Source organism: Schistocerca americana, chromosome 6 (assembly GCF_021461395.2).
Source record: "Schistocerca americana isolate TAMUIC-IGC-003095 chromosome 6, iqSchAmer2.1, whole genome shotgun sequence".
In the NCBI taxonomy this organism is placed as follows: Eukaryota; Metazoa; Arthropoda; class Insecta; order Orthoptera; family Acrididae; genus Schistocerca; species Schistocerca americana.
In genome coordinates this window covers 83,703,561-83,720,721 of record NC_060124.1, presented here as the reverse complement: position 1 = coordinate 83,720,721, position 17,161 = coordinate 83,703,561, and the positions used below count along the sequence as shown (strand labels likewise).

At 38.7% G+C, this 17,161-nt stretch overlaps 1 protein-coding gene and 2 non-coding genes across 4 annotated transcripts in view; 2 read left to right on the top strand and 1 right to left on the bottom strand.

Annotated features, from left to right (window-relative positions):
* Positions 1–3,631: 3,631 nt before the first annotated feature.
* Positions 3,632–17,161, bottom strand: part of LOC124619801 (WD repeat-containing protein 26) — a 140,087-nt gene continuing 126,557 nt past the window's right edge. For both annotated transcript variants that reach the window (XM_047146393.1, XM_047146394.1), the window contains 2 exons: positions 11,797–11,979; positions 3,632–3,986 (listed from right to left, as the gene is read on the bottom strand). In XM_047146393.1, the coding sequence (XP_047002349.1) occupies positions 3,904–3,986; positions 11,797–11,979 (266 nt within the window). In that variant the 3' untranslated portion in view covers positions 3,632–3,903. The remainder of the gene's footprint in view (positions 3,987–11,796; positions 11,980–17,161) is intronic.
* On the top strand, positions 8,761–8,834 carry Trnat-ugu. The gene has a single exon. It is a non-coding gene; the product is annotated as a tRNA-Thr (tRNA).
* On the top strand, positions 9,201–9,274 carry Trnat-ugu. Its single transcript has one exon. It is a non-coding gene; the product is annotated as a tRNA-Thr (tRNA).

The window sequence follows — 17,161 nt, the reverse complement described above, 5'->3', positions numbered from 1 at the left end:
CTGTAAACTGTAAACTTTTTAATAAGTATATTTTGAAATGAACATTCTTAAAATCTATTAAAACACATTTCTTTGGCATTCACATTTCAAAAGAAATAATAGTAAGTAGAGAACATATTGGAAGCACATAAATGAAGTTGAATATGGAGTTTTTTGTGAATGTGTAAGTCGTGCAAAGATTGCTGGCAAACCTAGGTTTACATTCAGATGTAAAAGGATTTGCAAAGAGGGGGTCACCATTCATCATCAAATGGGGCATTCAGTGAGAGTTATAACACTCAGAGTGCATTAGACACCTGCAACTTTGTATATTCAGTTTGTTAAAATAAGTATATTATTTAGTGCTTCCACTATATGACCAGAAATTTTCTGCGTTATTCTCACTTATAATTTTATCAATCAAATAATTCACAAATAAACAGAGGATTATTAAAAATTAACCCTTACAATTAACAGTAACTATTGTGCTTAACCACTACATTTTTAATCAAAATGCAGTTAAATGAAAATACAGATCACCATGTTAGATAACAGTAATTTCTACTTGTCTTTGTGTAAAATGACTACCTACCTACATAACTGTTTTTGACAGATCAACTGCATTTATGTTATTAACTCTCACATGTTGCTCACATCCCACCAAAACAAAAAAGAAATAATCAAAATCTAGAGCAACTATAATGCATTACAAGAGACCACATTTCTCTAAACAACCACAGTTGAAATATTATTTATTTTTTTAAGCAACCGAGAGCATTAAAAATGTGAAAAATCAAAACTGTCAACTGGATAATTTAGTGGAAAAAGTAATACTTCCCTTATTTCAAAGGTTCAAAGAAAGAGACCTATTTGGTTTTATGACATTTTGAAAGATACAGTTTACTCCAAATGTGAGCTATATTCTCCAAAACAAAGTATTAACTGTGGCTTTTTAGTTACTGAAATTCCCAGAAACACAGTGGTGCAAATGCAATGCAAATGACCAATACATCCCCAGTTCCTCAAGGTCTAACATAACCAAATATGTGAGCTGATATGGTTAATAGGAACAAAATTATTTCCTGAGGTTCCTGTGGCATAACAGTTAGAGCATTGAACATGGTCTCAGATAAACGGATGTAATATTTTCAGCTATAGAGACGCAAGACAGTTTAAGTATTAAGAAAGTTACTATGAAGAAAAGTTATGAGGAAAATAGTGTGAAAACTATTGAAATGGCACTTGCACAGTAACTACTACTAGTGTCAGTGACCGAAACTTTGATGTTCCTGTACACAAGAAATATGGAAGCAGAATTTGAACTGGTACACACTAAGAAAGTTCTGCCGACAAAAAATTATAATATAAACAACATAACCTTGTTACTATTGCCTGAGTCTTACATCTCCATCATCCCCTTCTTGAAATGTCATTGGAAATATAAACACGAAAAAAGAGAAGGTACGATACAAATGTATAAAAATTGTTACACACTAGCATTCTTATATACAAATTATGAACAGCATTCAATCCGTTTAGATGGCACTTTTGCTGCAAAAACAGCTCTTTTCCTGTCTCTGCTCCTCTCTCTCTTTCTCCCCTTACAGTTTCAAAACGAAACACCTAAACAATCATCAGTCTTTGCTACGATACTGATAATCAGTAAGGCCTTGTTATTAATTTCAAAAAATGACATCAATACTTTGGAATGATACAATATGTGATCACAGTACTCATTTCATCTCAACAATCCTAAAAGCATTACACCAATTGTGCAATTTGTTTATGGGTCATTTTATTTATTAAAGGGCTGAATTGTGGTATCACATTAAATTTTCTTCTTTTTTTCTCTCTCTCCCTCCTAGTATAAAAAATCCTACTTATTATATTTATTGCAGCATACACTTCTTGTGTCACAATTCTATAAATGTGTAGAAATATGAAGTGGTATACTTCCAAAGACCGGTAATGATAACAAAGGCACATTTCATACTCAGTTTGACCAAATTTCTGAGTAATAGAGAGAAATTGAACACTCATATAACGCAGGACAAAAACTGGAAAAGCTCAATTTAGTACAGTTTTACATCACTTAACAATAATAATAATAATAATAACAACAATAACAATAACAACATCAACAAAGAGATAGTTGGTAATCAAACGCTGCTGTTTTTTAAGCATACAGAGCAACAAAACTTCCTGATTATTGCTGCAAATAATAATAAATATCGAAGATAGGCTGTGTAACATGAACCATATAAAAAATACAGAAAAATATCTGTTAATGAGTAACGGAATTTTTACTATAAATTATAAGTATTGCCGCAGATTTCGTATTTTGTTAAGGAACTCTCATTCATGCATAAATATTAAAAACCTTATATTACGTGCAGATTGTTACACACTACAAACATCAGCATGGCAACTCTCGAAGAACTGTACATTAATGAAAATATGTAATGAGCAACTGATCGTCTTATCAGTCACTAACAATTACGATGCAGGAGATAAACACAATACAAAGAAAGGACTGCTATCACCAGGACTGACAAGTACAAACACCCTCACATGCAAAGACAATACCAATACAAGGAAAACATGGAAGGCATTTGAATTTGTTGAACTAGTATTCAGTGCATAAAAATAGAAAATGGTTTCCAAAAGCAATAAAGGATTGTTAAATACGCTTCACAACTGGAGACAACTTATTGCTCTGTCACTTTTCACTGACAGACAAGGTAACAAATATGAGCACTGTGGACTCATTTATCACAGCAGTTTGCCCAAAAGACCGTAATATACATTTCAGTAAATTGTACATTTCTTGTGCACAATGTAGGTCTTCCAATGAAATTAAATTTTTTGTGCACAACACAGTTGTTCCAATAGCATGGACAATCAAGTAAATTCTTGAGATTTTCACTGGCATTAAAAGAAAATCATGCATAAATAACATCATTAGAGAGTACTTTGAACTTGATAAAAGTACAATTAAATAATTCTGATTCGTTTTACGGCATGAAATCTCAAAGTAAACAGTGTAACTGACAGCACATTAATTCAAACAGTATTTACATGAAACAGCATCACCCTCAATCAGCTCAATCCTTTGTTTGTATTCAGTATGCCTTACAAATCATTAACAAGCGTAACTGTTTACAGTCACTGTGAGAAAAATTTTAATTTGAATAGATTGCATAATTAAGTTCACTCCGATGCTCTGTATCCTATGTAGTCTAACACAAAAAAGACTAAAAAAAGTTATGACATTTCTGTTCTTTCTTCAGCTAATCCAATAAGGAAACCCAAACTTCAAACTGCAGTAATAAATGTCAGACCTTTTCTCTTATCAGTATTCATAACAAAAGACTTCTCACAATTCACATCCATTGTTGTGATGGCCCTAGATGACTGTCCTCTGACATTTATCATTCTAAAATATTCTCCAGCTGACTCAACAATAATGAAGATTAAGAGAAAGGAAAGGCTTCATGTGTTTCAGGACAAAAAAAAAATCACATAATTCTCACAGCAGAGTAGCAAGTGAAAAACCATGCAATTTATCACAATGGACCATACTGCCCTCTTATTTTTTGAAAACCAATACCAGTATTCATTTCTAAGAGAACTGATGCAGTACCACACAGACTGATATGAAGAAACATGTTCACTTTTATTTTAATTTTTACAGAAATAAATCACAGAAACATTGTACAAATGATTGCACAAATTCTCTATTCCACCAGGTGTTTCATTCACTTCTCTTCCTACTTGATATGCACGACAACATGCAAGCAGGACCTGCTCCAGGTATGGAAATCTTCTTTGATGTGATGCCCATGTGTTGCTACAGTGTGACAGAGGGAGAAATAGAGAAGGGAAGGAGGGAGAAGTAGAATGGAGCAGAGGACCACATGACTACTATGAACCCAAGTCATGCCAGACACTACCATTCGAAGATGGCGATGAAAAGACACCTCCTTCACTACTTGAATTTGCATAACCTGGAACAAAATTTTATGCCGTTAAAATGAGCTTTAAAATAATTGTGAAAGCATAGCAAACATTTGCATGAGAGTTACAGTATTTCAACAGTTTACTATATTGGTAACAGCTGTATACTTAATTGTCTGCTACAAAAGCAACCCAGAAAGTGCAATATTCCTGCTTCACGTAAGGAAATACTCACAATTTTCTGGCATCCTGAATGGAAGATCAGCTTACAGAGTTTGTAGAATTTACTTATTTTACATATTAACCATTTAAATTAAAACGTGATGAGTATCAACATCATTTATGAGCCCTACTGTCTGTATCAAATACTGTGTTTTCTTTTGAGCACTTATTCATATGTTTCTTAAAAAACCATGTATAACTTTAAAATGAATTGAATATAATAGAGGGAAACATTCCACGTGGGAAAAATATATCTAAAAACAAGGATGATGTGACTTACCAAACAAAAGCACTGGCAGGTCGATAGACACACAAAATTCTAGCTTTCGCAACCAACGGTTGCTTCATCAGGAAAGAGGGAAGGAGAGGGAAAGATGAAAGGATGTGGGTTTTAAGGGAGAGGGTAAGGAGTCATTCCAATCCCAGGAGAGTGGGTGGGTGTGTGTGTGTGTGTGTGTGTGTGTGTGTGTGTGTGTGTGTCCCGAGGTAAGTATTTCCGCTCCTGGGATTGGAATGACTCCTTACCCTCTCCCTTAAAACCCACATCCTTTCATCTTTCCCTCTCCTTCCCTCTTTCCTGATGAAGCAACCGTTGGTTGCGAAAGCTAGAATTTTGTGTGTATGTTTGTGTTTGTTTGTGTGTGTATTGACCTGCCAGTGCTTTCGTTTGATAAGTCACATCATCTTTGTTTTAAGATATATATTTAAAATGAATTGGTTACATTGGAAATAACTTCAAGTTTGATGAAATAAGAGGATGTCTTGATTAAGCAGAATACTAAAGCTACATCTATATGCGTAGACTTTACATGGATTAACAGTTTCATTTGATTATCTTTGAAATGGGCTACTTCAGGGTTTCAGTACACAAGAGAGATTATAATTCTCTGCAGAATGAAACAAAACTTATATTTAAGAGTCAAATGGAATTTCAATTTTATGACTTTTTTGAGGTTATGAGACTGATTGCTTATTAGCTCTTGCAGTCTCAGAAAGTAATATTCAATATTAAATGTGCTTTACTGATTACATAATCTAGGTAGCCTCTCTAAATTTACTATAAATGTAGAAAAAGGTCCTTTTTCAGGCATTATTTTTTTGGTCTTACTCACCACATCCACAAAACAAAATATATTATGATTTTTTCTCCAGGGGAATGTCTCATGAAGCACGACAAATCATCCTGTTATTAATGAATGGACATTATCAATGATCTGTGGACCTTATTTTGCAGCCTGTTATCTGCTAAGGAATCCATTTCAGTCCCAACAATATACAGCAGCACAGAAGGTCACTCAGATCAAGTGTCATACATTTGAGTTAGGCAATATAACTGATGTAGAAGATGTCCCTCAGATTGCACATTAATGAGTTTTCAGCTCAATATTCACTCAGTGAATGTACTACTATGTATAAGTATGTCATTATCACCATACATAATGACATTTTCATAATGCAAATGTTTTGCACATGTACAGTTTGGAATGAGATATTTTTATATCCCCTTATTTACATTGGAAGATTGCCAAACCACTCTAACAGTCCGCAAATGGTTCTAAGACCCACACTCACTATGAATGATTCTTAGCAACTTTCACATACTTGTATCCACAGCCAAAATGAGGTGTATTTATTAATACTCATTCTAGTAATTGACCTATTACAACACCTTGTCATCATCAAGTATATCTAATCAGTTAAATAATGAACCACACACCATAAAACAAAGGCAGAGGAGTGTGAAGAATCAGTGTCAAAAACATTACTATTCACGCAAACTAAGTTGACACTCAGTGTGGCAGCTCATAGGAGTGACCACAAAGGCATTATTCATGTACAGTAAGTTCCAGCAGCCACCATGCTGAGTGCCAACTTGGTTTGTGTGAATAATACATACAGTATATGCTAACTTACTGAAAGCTGACATACTGAGAACCATGGCCATAGTATAATTACAAACCTTATAATTTATACAACAACCAGCTGCATGTTGTTATCTTAGAAGCTACGTTACGGAAAGGCAAACCTATGTTTACAGTATTTGTAGACTAAGAGAAAGTTTTTGACAATGTTCGCTGGAATACTTTGTTTCAAAGTCTGAAGGTAACAGGGGTAAAATACAGGGAATGAAAGGCTATTTATAATTCGTACAGTAGCCATAAGGTAGTTACAAGAGTTGAGAGACATGAAAGGGAAGCAATGGTTAAGAACGGAGTGAGACAGGGTTGTAGCCTATCCCCGGTGTTATTCAATCTATACACTGAACAAGCAGTAAAGGAAACCAAAGAAAAATGTGGAGCAGAAATTAAAATCCAGGGAGAAGAAATAAAAACCTTGAGGCATGCCAGTGACATTGCAATTCTGTCAGAGACAGCAAAAGACTTGGAAGAACAGTTGAATGGAATGGACAGAATCTTGAAATGAGGATATAAGAGGAACATCAACAAAAGCAAAACAAGAACAATGGAATGTACTCAAATTAAATCAGGTGATGCTGAGGGAATTAGATTAGGAAATAAGACACATAAAGTAGTAGATGAGATTTGCTATTTGGCCAGTAAGGGGGGTTGAAGTAGAAAGGATATAAAATATAGACTGGCGATGCAAGGAATGTGTTTCTGAGGAGGAGAAATTTGTTAGCATCAACCACAGATTTAAGAGTCATGAAGTCTTTTGTGAATGTATTTGTATATAGTGTAGCCATGTATGGATGTGAAACACGGATGATAAACAGTTTACACAACAAGAGAATAGAGGTTTTTGAAATGTGGTGCTATAGAAGAATGCTGAAGATCAGATGGGTAATCACATAACTAATGAGGAGATACTGAATGGAATTGGGGAGAAGAGGAATTTGTGGCACAACTTGACTAGAAGAAGGGATCGGTTGTTAGGACACATTCTGAGGCATCCCGGGATCACCAATTTAGTACTGGTCGTGTGTGTGTGTATTTTTGCAAAGGCCTTGTTGGCCGAAAGCTTATTTTGTGACAGTCTTTTTGTTGTGTCTATCTGCGACTCAGCATCTCCGCTATATGGTTAGTAGCAACTATTCTTTTCATAACATTATTTAAAATTGTAGCAGTTTCAAGAAGAACATTTCTATGAAATTTAGAAGCCAGGATAACAACAATATAATAATAATTACTGGTACTACCTTTTCTGTTTGCTTTCATGCTCATATCCGAAAATTTTTTCACCGTATTTTTTGTCCCATGATATTGTAAACCACATGTTGTGACCATCTGACATAAAATAATGTCACCATTTTGTGGGCCCATCCATAAATTACATCACACATTAAGGGGGAGGAAGAGGAAGGCTCAACACTGTGTGACTGGGGCGGGAGGGGGGGGGGGTGTATGAGACATAAGCTTCATGTTGTTAAATTTTATGGTTTTGTTTAGTTTTTTATGAGAACTCTGAACTCCAATTTTAATGAAAAACTGTAAAATATCACTAATTCTATCATTATTATTCATTAAGGTTTTAATTTGTTTGTATCACTTTCTGATACGTGGTGGTTGTGCGAAGTGATTGTCATTCACGCTCACTGTATCTACGGTGTCTTACTTCAGCTGCCTTTGATATATGCCTTTGAGGCTTTGACAAAAACTGCCACCCCTCTCATTTTGTCTATGTTGAACTGGCAACATCATTCAGTCGAAATGTGACTTGCTGAGTGATGGATTTGTTTTTCTTGGGTCTACTATTTTGTGATTTTCAGTTTTTCTAAAAAATTTAAAAAACCTAAAAAAGTGAAAGACAAAATTAACACCTTGGTATGAAGTCTGAAAAGTAGTGCCAATGTTGAAGGTGAGTTGGATTCGAAAATCAAACCACACCTTTCTGTCTGTCTGTTGGAGGTAATCATCTCAGAAGGTATAGTTCTCAATATAGTGTAGCTGGATTCTTCAAAGTGATTTAGTACACATATTGTATTAAATGCCCATATTCATCTTTTTGCATGCTTACCTTTAATTACAGGTAGAAAACAAAGACACTAAATATATTGGCATGCAACTAAGTGGAAACAGCACCTAAATCAATGCCTATTCAAAACACTTCCAGGAATCTGGAATAAAATTGTAATACTAGAATCTGAGCCCTGTAGTTTGATGTTAGCACGCAATGGCGGCACATGGTGACAGATCAACGTTACACTGAAATTCTAAGGTGCTGCACATCATTGGATGACTTACAAGCCAAACTATGCAAAAAAGGCTCTACTATCAGTGGATCAGAGTTATTTCCTTCCTCCCAGACAAGTCAGCACAGAAGAAGCAAAATAATATGTGGTAACTGTTCCTGTTAAATTGTGCAAATCAGACTATGTTTCATGTAAAGCATAAAGATGGTAAATTCTGTAAAGCTGCTATAAGAAACCTAGACTCTTTAGCTTCAATTTTGGGCCCTGGTCAAGTATTATTTTTATCTATGCGTGAGAAAGCAGTGTGCCATTAGGTATTACAGCAGTAAATGCTCAAGCACCACTATGAATGCATCTTGACTACCATGTAAAATAACTGGATCATGACTTTGTGACTGTCTCACGGGGAGTGTGCAAGGGATAAGTCCCTGCAGTCGCGCTATTCATCTGTGTCCTCGGTGGCTCAGATGGATAGAGCGTCTGCCATGTAAGCAGGAGATCCCGGGTTCGAGTCCCGGTCGGGGCACACATTTTCAACATGTCCCCAATGAAGTACATCAACGCCTGTTTGCAGCTAGGGTGTACATTTAATTATCATTTCATTTCTAGCAAGCTGCATGGTCATCCACGGTAACTGTTCTTTCGGGAACAGATACTACCGTCATATATAGTTAAAATATGGCTTCCCGGCCATTGACCTTCTTGTGCGAACGCACACGCTATGCCCGAACTCGTACGGGACTTGGTAGATTAATCTGCCACGAGTAATGAGTATGATGGGCAAACATCTATTAGGCGCACTGCGAACGTAGTGGTGTTGACATGTTGGGAATGTGGATCTCACGGGGAGCGTGCAAGGGATAAGTCCCTGCAGTCGCACTATTCATCTGTGTCCTCGGTGGCTCAGATGGATAGAGCGTCTGCCATGTAAGCAGGAGATCCCGGGTTCGAGTCCCGGTCGGGGCACACATTTTCAACATGTCCCCAATGAAGTACATCAATGCCTATTTGCAGCTAGGGTGTCCATTTAATTATCATTTCAATTCTAAGTTACTTGTGTAACCAATCAATTATAACTGGGACATTTCCTGACTGGCTAAAATATGCAGATGTTAAGCTTCTTTTCAAGAAAGGGGATAAAGAGATACCATCAAACTACAGACCGATTTCACTTTTTCCAGCATTCTCAAAAATTTTTGAGAAAGTAATGTACAGGCAGCTTCTCAACCATCTGACCACAAATAACATATTATCAAGAACACAGTTTGGATTTATGAAGGGTTCTGATATCGAGAAGACTATTTACACCTACAGTGAAAATGTACTTAATTCATTCTCCATTAAAAAGAAAATACGTGGAGGTCGAGACATGCCTAAAAAGTTCAGTGGGCTTCTCGTCAAACTTCTGACTAATCAATTCTAGTAACTTTCGCAGGGGAACCCTCGTAAACAAGGAAACGACATCTTGACCTCCACGTATTTTCTTTTTAATGGAGAATACTATGAACAAACGGAGGGAGTCGCCATGGGTAGCCCACTCTCACCGGTGGTAGCGAATTTGTACATGGAGAACTTCGAGGAGGAAGCCCTGTCGTCATCCGAATGGAAGCCTACTTGCTTTTTCCGTTACGTGGACGACACATTCGTCATCTGGCCACATGGTATGGATAAACTCCTTGACTTCCTTACACATCTAAACTCCATACACCCCAACATCAAATTCACTATGGAGACTGAAACGGATAGTAAATTACCTTTCCTTGATGTCTTGGTCAAGAGAAGGGCTGACGGCACCCTAGATCATGGGGTGTATCGGAAGACAACGCACACTGATCTGTATTAGCACACAGACAGCTGCCATCACCCTTCACAGAGGAATGGGGTACTTAAAACTCTAGTACATAGGGCGCACACTATCTCTGACGCAGAGAGTCTACCCCAGGAATTGGAACATCTGAGAACTGTATTTCGAAAAAATGGGTACTCAGAGTGACAGATTCAACGTGCTCTCCGCCCAATCACTACAGCACAACCTGTGGAGATGGATGAAATCACGAGGGAGGAGGTAGGCACTGCGTTTATTCCATATACAGGTGCACTCTCGGGGAAAATCGCCTGCATTTTGAAGAAACACCGGGTCAGAACTGTGTTTTGTCCTCCGAATAAAACTCGTGCACTGGTGGGGACCACCAAAGATGACATCGGTCTGAGGAAGGCCGGCGTGTACCACATTCCGTGTCAATGTGGCAAGTCGTATATTGGTCAGACGATGCGTACCGTCGAGGATCGATGCTGTGAACAGCAGAGGCACACTCGACTGACGTATCCGAGCAAGTCGGCGGTCGCTGAACATTGTTTGTCGGAAAATCACGTTATGGAGTATGAACGCACGAGGATTCCGGTACAGACGTCGAGATACTGGGACAGCATTGTTAGAGAGGCCATCGAAATTCGCACCAATGACGACCTCATAAGCCGTGACTGTGGCTATAATCTTAGCAAGGCTTGAGAACCAGCGATCGGGTTCATCAAGAGTAAATCGAGAGTAAATCGAGCAAACCTGTAGTTGTGACGACCACGGCAGACAGAGACATCACACCGACGTCATCTCAGACGTCGTCGCAATCTGTTCCACCGCGTGACCGTGGCATGGGGCGCAGACGGCGGAGGGAGCGTGCCGCGGGCAGAGGATATTTAAATCGGCCGCCGTCGTGACCGAAGCCAGTTCCCCCTAAGCAGCCATAGCGCACGGATCTCCGTACCGGCACGTTCACAGGAGCTCAGTCTGTCAGTTCACCCGATGATGGCGACATGTATGATCGCCGAAATATTGTGCCCGTTGGACACTGTAGACCGGCAGTACACCCGTGGATATTTTGATGAAGAAAATAGATGTAGAATGTTGACATCATTTGTTGTTTTTTTAAAAGCTTTAAAAGTTTTCATGCAGCAACATAAGTGTCTCTCTTGTACTCCATTTTATTATGATTTTTATGAAACCGCTGAGGTTGGCGTGAGTATAAGTTTTTGTTAAAATGGAGGGATACACTCTGAACTAACAAATCAGAAGATGAAATACAAGTAGCTGTGTCAACAGTTTATTTACCAATGGTGATGACATTTCTGAACTTGAATCTTACATAATATAGTTATATCCCTAGCCAATGAATATCTCTGTGAATTTGAAGTAAGTATACAGTTTTCTTTACTTTTTACAATTCATTTACGTGAGTCTTCAGGTTTCTTACAATAACATACAGGATAACGATTAAATTGGGAGCATTATTTTGTCACTGGCATGAAAAATTGTTATTCAGTAAATTTAAATTTATCTGGAATTAAGAATAAAGTTTGGAAGGGAGGAGTATGAAGCCGTTAGATTGTTACTCTTCAGCTATATAAGCTATACAAACCACACACATTTCTTGAGATACTGGTGACAATAGAGGTATTATTAGTTCTTACTGCTTCATGTCTCTCTTGCTTACCTGTCTTGTTGGTACGATGCTGGTTAGCAGGACCCCATATTCTGACAGTGCAGTCATCAGATACTGATGCCAACATCTGGTGGTAGACAGGATTCCACGTAACACAATTGACTGTCCGGGTGTGGCCAGTTAGAGTAGCTATTGGCAGTTCTCTCTTTATGTGCCACACATACACTTTGTTATCTGCAATCACAGTAATTGAGAAACTTTTATTGGCAAATAAAGACCCTAAAAGAAACAAACAAATGGGATCTACTCACCTGCAAATGGTTTACGGATGGTATGTGGACATGCACAGATATGTCGTGCTGTACTGTTGTCATAGACGTAACAGGATTAATCAATTTCAACCAAACTCGGTATGCCTACTGCTTGCTATATGCAAATCAGTGCTGTGGTGGTTAGAACCTCCTTGCTCCCAGAGGAGCACATATATAGAAAAAAATGCATTTTCTACACCCAACACATAAGCTGGCCTGTATGACAGGTATGTAATGTGGGTAGTACTGTCATGTCCTTCAGGGGCTATTTGTACAGAAGTACACGGCTGAGTGGAGAGAGACATGGGGGGGGGGGGGGGGGAGCAGACAATGAATAGTGAAAGAGGGGAGAGGATGAGTTGCCCAGGGAAAGGGGAAGGAGGAGATGGACAGACTGAGAGGGGGGAGGAGACAGTGGACACAGAGAGGAGGTGGAGAGGGAGATGCAGCGAGTAGGTGGGAGGTGTAGAGGGATAGTAGGCAGGTGGAAAAGGAAGAGGCAGGAGCAGGATATGGATAGAGAAAGGGGGGAAGATATGGTCGGAAAGAGGGAGTACGATCAGGTGGGCAGAGGTTTAGGGAGAGAAAGAGGTAGACACAGAGATAATGGAGGAAGATATGGGTGCAACATGTGTGTCCAATGTGTACATGGGCAAAGCCATGAGGAAAACTCTAGCGTAAACATACTGGGTTGGTGCATAAGTTTGCAGCATTTTTCCATAAGTTTAATAAACAAAAAAGGTACACATAACGGAGACTTCAGTCATCAATAATATATTCTCCTTCACTGTTTACAACAGTCTGCCAACACTGAGGTAACTTTTCGATTCCAAGACGGTAGAAATCTTATGGTTTTAAAGCAAAGCACTCTTCGATCCATATTTGGAGAGCATTTTCATCCTGAAAGAAAGTTCCTTGAAAGATGTTCAACAGAAAGCAGAAAAGGTGAAAATCTGAGGGTACAAGATCAGGTGCATAAGGTGTGTGTGGAACGACTTCCCAACCCAACTCCCATGCAGTGTTTTTTGTCAATCTATCAGAATGTAGGTGGGCATTATCATGGAGAAACATTACTTCACACTGTCTTCCTGGTCGTCATCCTTGGATTTTCTCTGCAAGATGTCTCAGTTGTTAACAATAAATGTCAGCAGTGACCATTACACCTCGAGGAAGCAATTCATAGTACACCACATCATCGCTGTTCCACCAGATGCACAACAGTATCTTTTGTAGATGTGTGCAGGTCTTTGTACAGAGAGTTGCTGCTTTGTTTGGACTCAGCCATTCCTTACTTTTCCTTATGCTAGCGTAAAGACACTATTTCTCATCACCAATAATGACGCCGGCCGGTGTGGCCGAGCGGTTCTAGGCGTTTCAGTCTGGAACCGCGCGACCGCTACGGTCGCAGGTTCGAATCCTGCCTTGGGTATGGATGTGTGTGACGTCCTTAGGTTAGTTAGGTTTAAGAAGTTCTAAGTTCTAGGGGACTGATGACCTCAGATGTTAAGCCCCATAGTGCTCAGAGCCATTTGAACCAATAATGATACAGAACGGGAATGGTCAGTGACGGTCAAAAGCGAATTAATGATGAGCAACCAGAGATATGCATATGACCACCCACTGATTTTTGTGATTTTGGCTCAGAACATACAATACTCCTGAAGGTCTCCCTGGATGTGAAATGTGAAGCATCAGTAATGCAAAAACAGCCCCCTTAATATGAGAAAAACATTTTCTTGCTGTGCTCTGTCTAATGGCATTATCTCCAGACATGGCACAAATATTTCTGGCTGCCTCCGTAGATTTCACGCCTCTACTGAAATGAAAAATAGAGGGTATGTCAGAAGTGCTCAGATTTCTCCACTGCCTAGCATCCACAGCCCAGTCACTAGCCCAAAATGACCATATGTAAACTCAGACAGCAACAGTGAACTGCAAATACAAATGACAATAAATAAACAAGCCCATAGCAACCAACGTGAGGAGGTGGGAGGGCGGGGGGAGTTCTACAATATTATGCACCAAACTATTATATACAAATGAATGTATGTGGATGTCTCTGCAAATATGTCCAGCATGCTCTTGCTAACCACTGGGTCGATTTCAACCAATATGGTGTACATACCACTTGCTACCTGGTATTCAACACTTTGAAGGGTGGAATTACCTAGCTCCCTTATGGGCAGAGATACAGGTGAAATCTCTTGACATTTAGTATGCCCTTCACAACATGAGTGTTGTGCAAGTAGTATCAGCATGAATTGCAGAGGCTACATGTGCCGACAGTCACAGCTGTGTAGAGAGAAGAGGAGATGGACAGCAATAAGGGAGATGAACACAGAGCAGTAGGAAGGAGGACATAGCTGAGGAAGAGGAGGAGGAGGAGGAGGAGGAGGAGGAGGAGGAAGTGGGGGATAGACAAGCTGTACATGTATTACATGGACCATGGATACGCATACCGTGACAACAATACACCCCAATTGTTGAGAAAGTTAAGGAAAATCCTCACAGCTGAGGATGCTTCAGATAGCTTTCAACTGCGAAGCACTATTAACTACAAAATCAAAACAATAGCTGTCAAAATAGCACTATTTTCTTGATATGGCACTGCAAAGATAGTTCACAGTATTTCATTTACAATTACAGGTTGGAATAGATAAATACTCCACATCTCCTGCACCGAGAAAAGGGGGAAGAAGAGAAAGATGGAGGGAGGGGGAAGGAGGAGATGCATGAAATATGCAGAGAAGACATATGAGGATGAAGCTGCGGTGAAAGGCTAGTCTAACAAATATAGTAAGCTCTGACAATAGGGTAGCAGAGTCAAACTTGAGTAGAATAGATTGTGCGATAATCAACGGATATGCATAAGACAGGGTTAACTACGGAAGTGTTGATTTTAATTGTTCAGATCACTATTGCCAGTTGTTAGAACACTTAGGCGCGTCTGTAACAATATTCTTCATATAGCGGACATGCTGAGTTGTAAATAGGCACAACAAAAATATACTGTCACACAATAAGCTTTTGGTCAACAAGACCTTTGTCAAAAATAGACAACAGACGATTCTTGACAAAGGCCTTCTTGGCAGAAAGCTTATTGTGCGACAGTCTTTTTCGCTGCGCCTACCTGCGACTCTGCATCTCCACTATATGGTGAGTAGCAACTACCCTTTTCATATTGTTACATTCCATACTGGATTTTCCAAGCACTTTTGCACCAATATCAACTACAAGGTATGAGTAGAGTCAACATTTGCACCTTGAAATATAAGCTAACAGAGGAGAAGTGGGTCACCATTTACCAGGCTAAAGGGTCTCCAAGCACATGGGATGAATTTTATAGGACAATGATGCAGACTTTTCACTACTCCTGTTCTACAAAAGAAACCTCTGACATTTAGGATGCCCTTCACAACAGGAGTGTTGTGCAATCAGTATCACACTGCCAAAGAGAAAGAAATACTAGACTGAAACTTCCGCCTAGTCTGATTAAGCTAAGGCAGAACATATAAGCGTAAGTAAAAGAAAACAAGACAGATGGAAAAAAGTAAGTAAACTATTTATTATTTCAAAAGCAATTGCCTTAACTCTTAAGACATTTATCTCGTTATGAGACAAGATGGTCAATACCTTCATAGAAAATGTTTGCAGTTGCCTGTGGAACCATGAATGTAGCTAGGTATGCACCTCTTCGCCTGAACCAAACTGACAGCCACAAATCCTATTCTTCAGAACCCCACAAATATGTAAATTGCATGGGGAGAGATTGTAACTGTGTGGAGGATGTGTAAGGGCTTTCCAGCAAAACTTCTGCAGCATAGTCGCAACAATCTTGGCAACATGTGGGCACGCATTTTGTTGACAGGTTATTTCAACTATGCTGAAGTTTCGCTGGAAGACCTTACGCATCCCCATGCAGTCCCAATCTCTCCCAATGCAATTTCCATGTCTTTGGAGCCCTGAAGATAGACACCCGTGGCCAATGATTCGCCTTGGAGAAAGATGTTCATGTTTGAGTACAATTATGGTTCTCTAGGCAACCACAACATTTTTACACAAAGGCAATTTTTTTTCTTTTTTTCCGCTCCATTTGTCGCATTTTCATTTGACTGCCCCTTATATATGAAGGCACAAAGTTTTGTATATTTAAGGAAAAGCATAATCAAGATAAACAAGTATTTAAGGTAGGTTGTACTCTGTCTCTATTGACCTAATCACTGATGGGATGTTAAATCCTAATGTTTCTTTCCTTTTTATTTCCTTTGGAAAGACAAAGTGATAGTATTTTCCTATGTGAATATCAGTTACTTTTATTAGTAAATATGCACCATCATTTTAGCATTATTTTACCATTCACTAAATGTCTGATCAGTCACTCATGAAGATGATACAATGCTCTATTTGTAGATAAGAGTATTAACCCTTTTGTGACCATCAGGACATGTGTGTTGCATGTACAAATTTATTTCCCTTAAATTCTGGAAACAGATGAAAATTAAATGGGGCAAAGTCAGGACTGTATGAAGGATTATCGATGACAGTGAACCCAAGATGCCTGATTGTTGCAGATGTTGCAGTTCTCATGTGTTGTCTGGCATTTTCATGATCGGGGGAGGGGGGTATGCACCATGTGTGGAAGAACTCTCTGAATTTTAAACACTATTACAGCAAGCTGTTTCTCATGCACTGACATAGTTACATTATTGTACAACGCTATTTTACACACTACAATTCAAAGCACTTTAAAGGCAGACAGCTGCAAATATGCAAACATGAAGAATATAGATTTAGAACGTTAACAACATTTGTTTCGTTTCAAAAGCTTTAAAAGTTTTCATATAAAAAATAATTTTACGGCAGTCATCTTCAACATCTTCTTGACCCTCGGTGAAATGTTTATACCACTTGTAAACTCCTATGGGAAATTCACCAACAGCCACAGCCAATATTTCAAATGTGGTATTGGACTTTATTCCATTTTTCAAACAAAATTTAATGCAAATTCTTTGCTCCACATTTTTTGAAAGTAAAAATTCACCGAGCACTCGAGAACACTTATAACCACTTATAGCAATAAACTTAATATTGAAAACAGCTGAAAA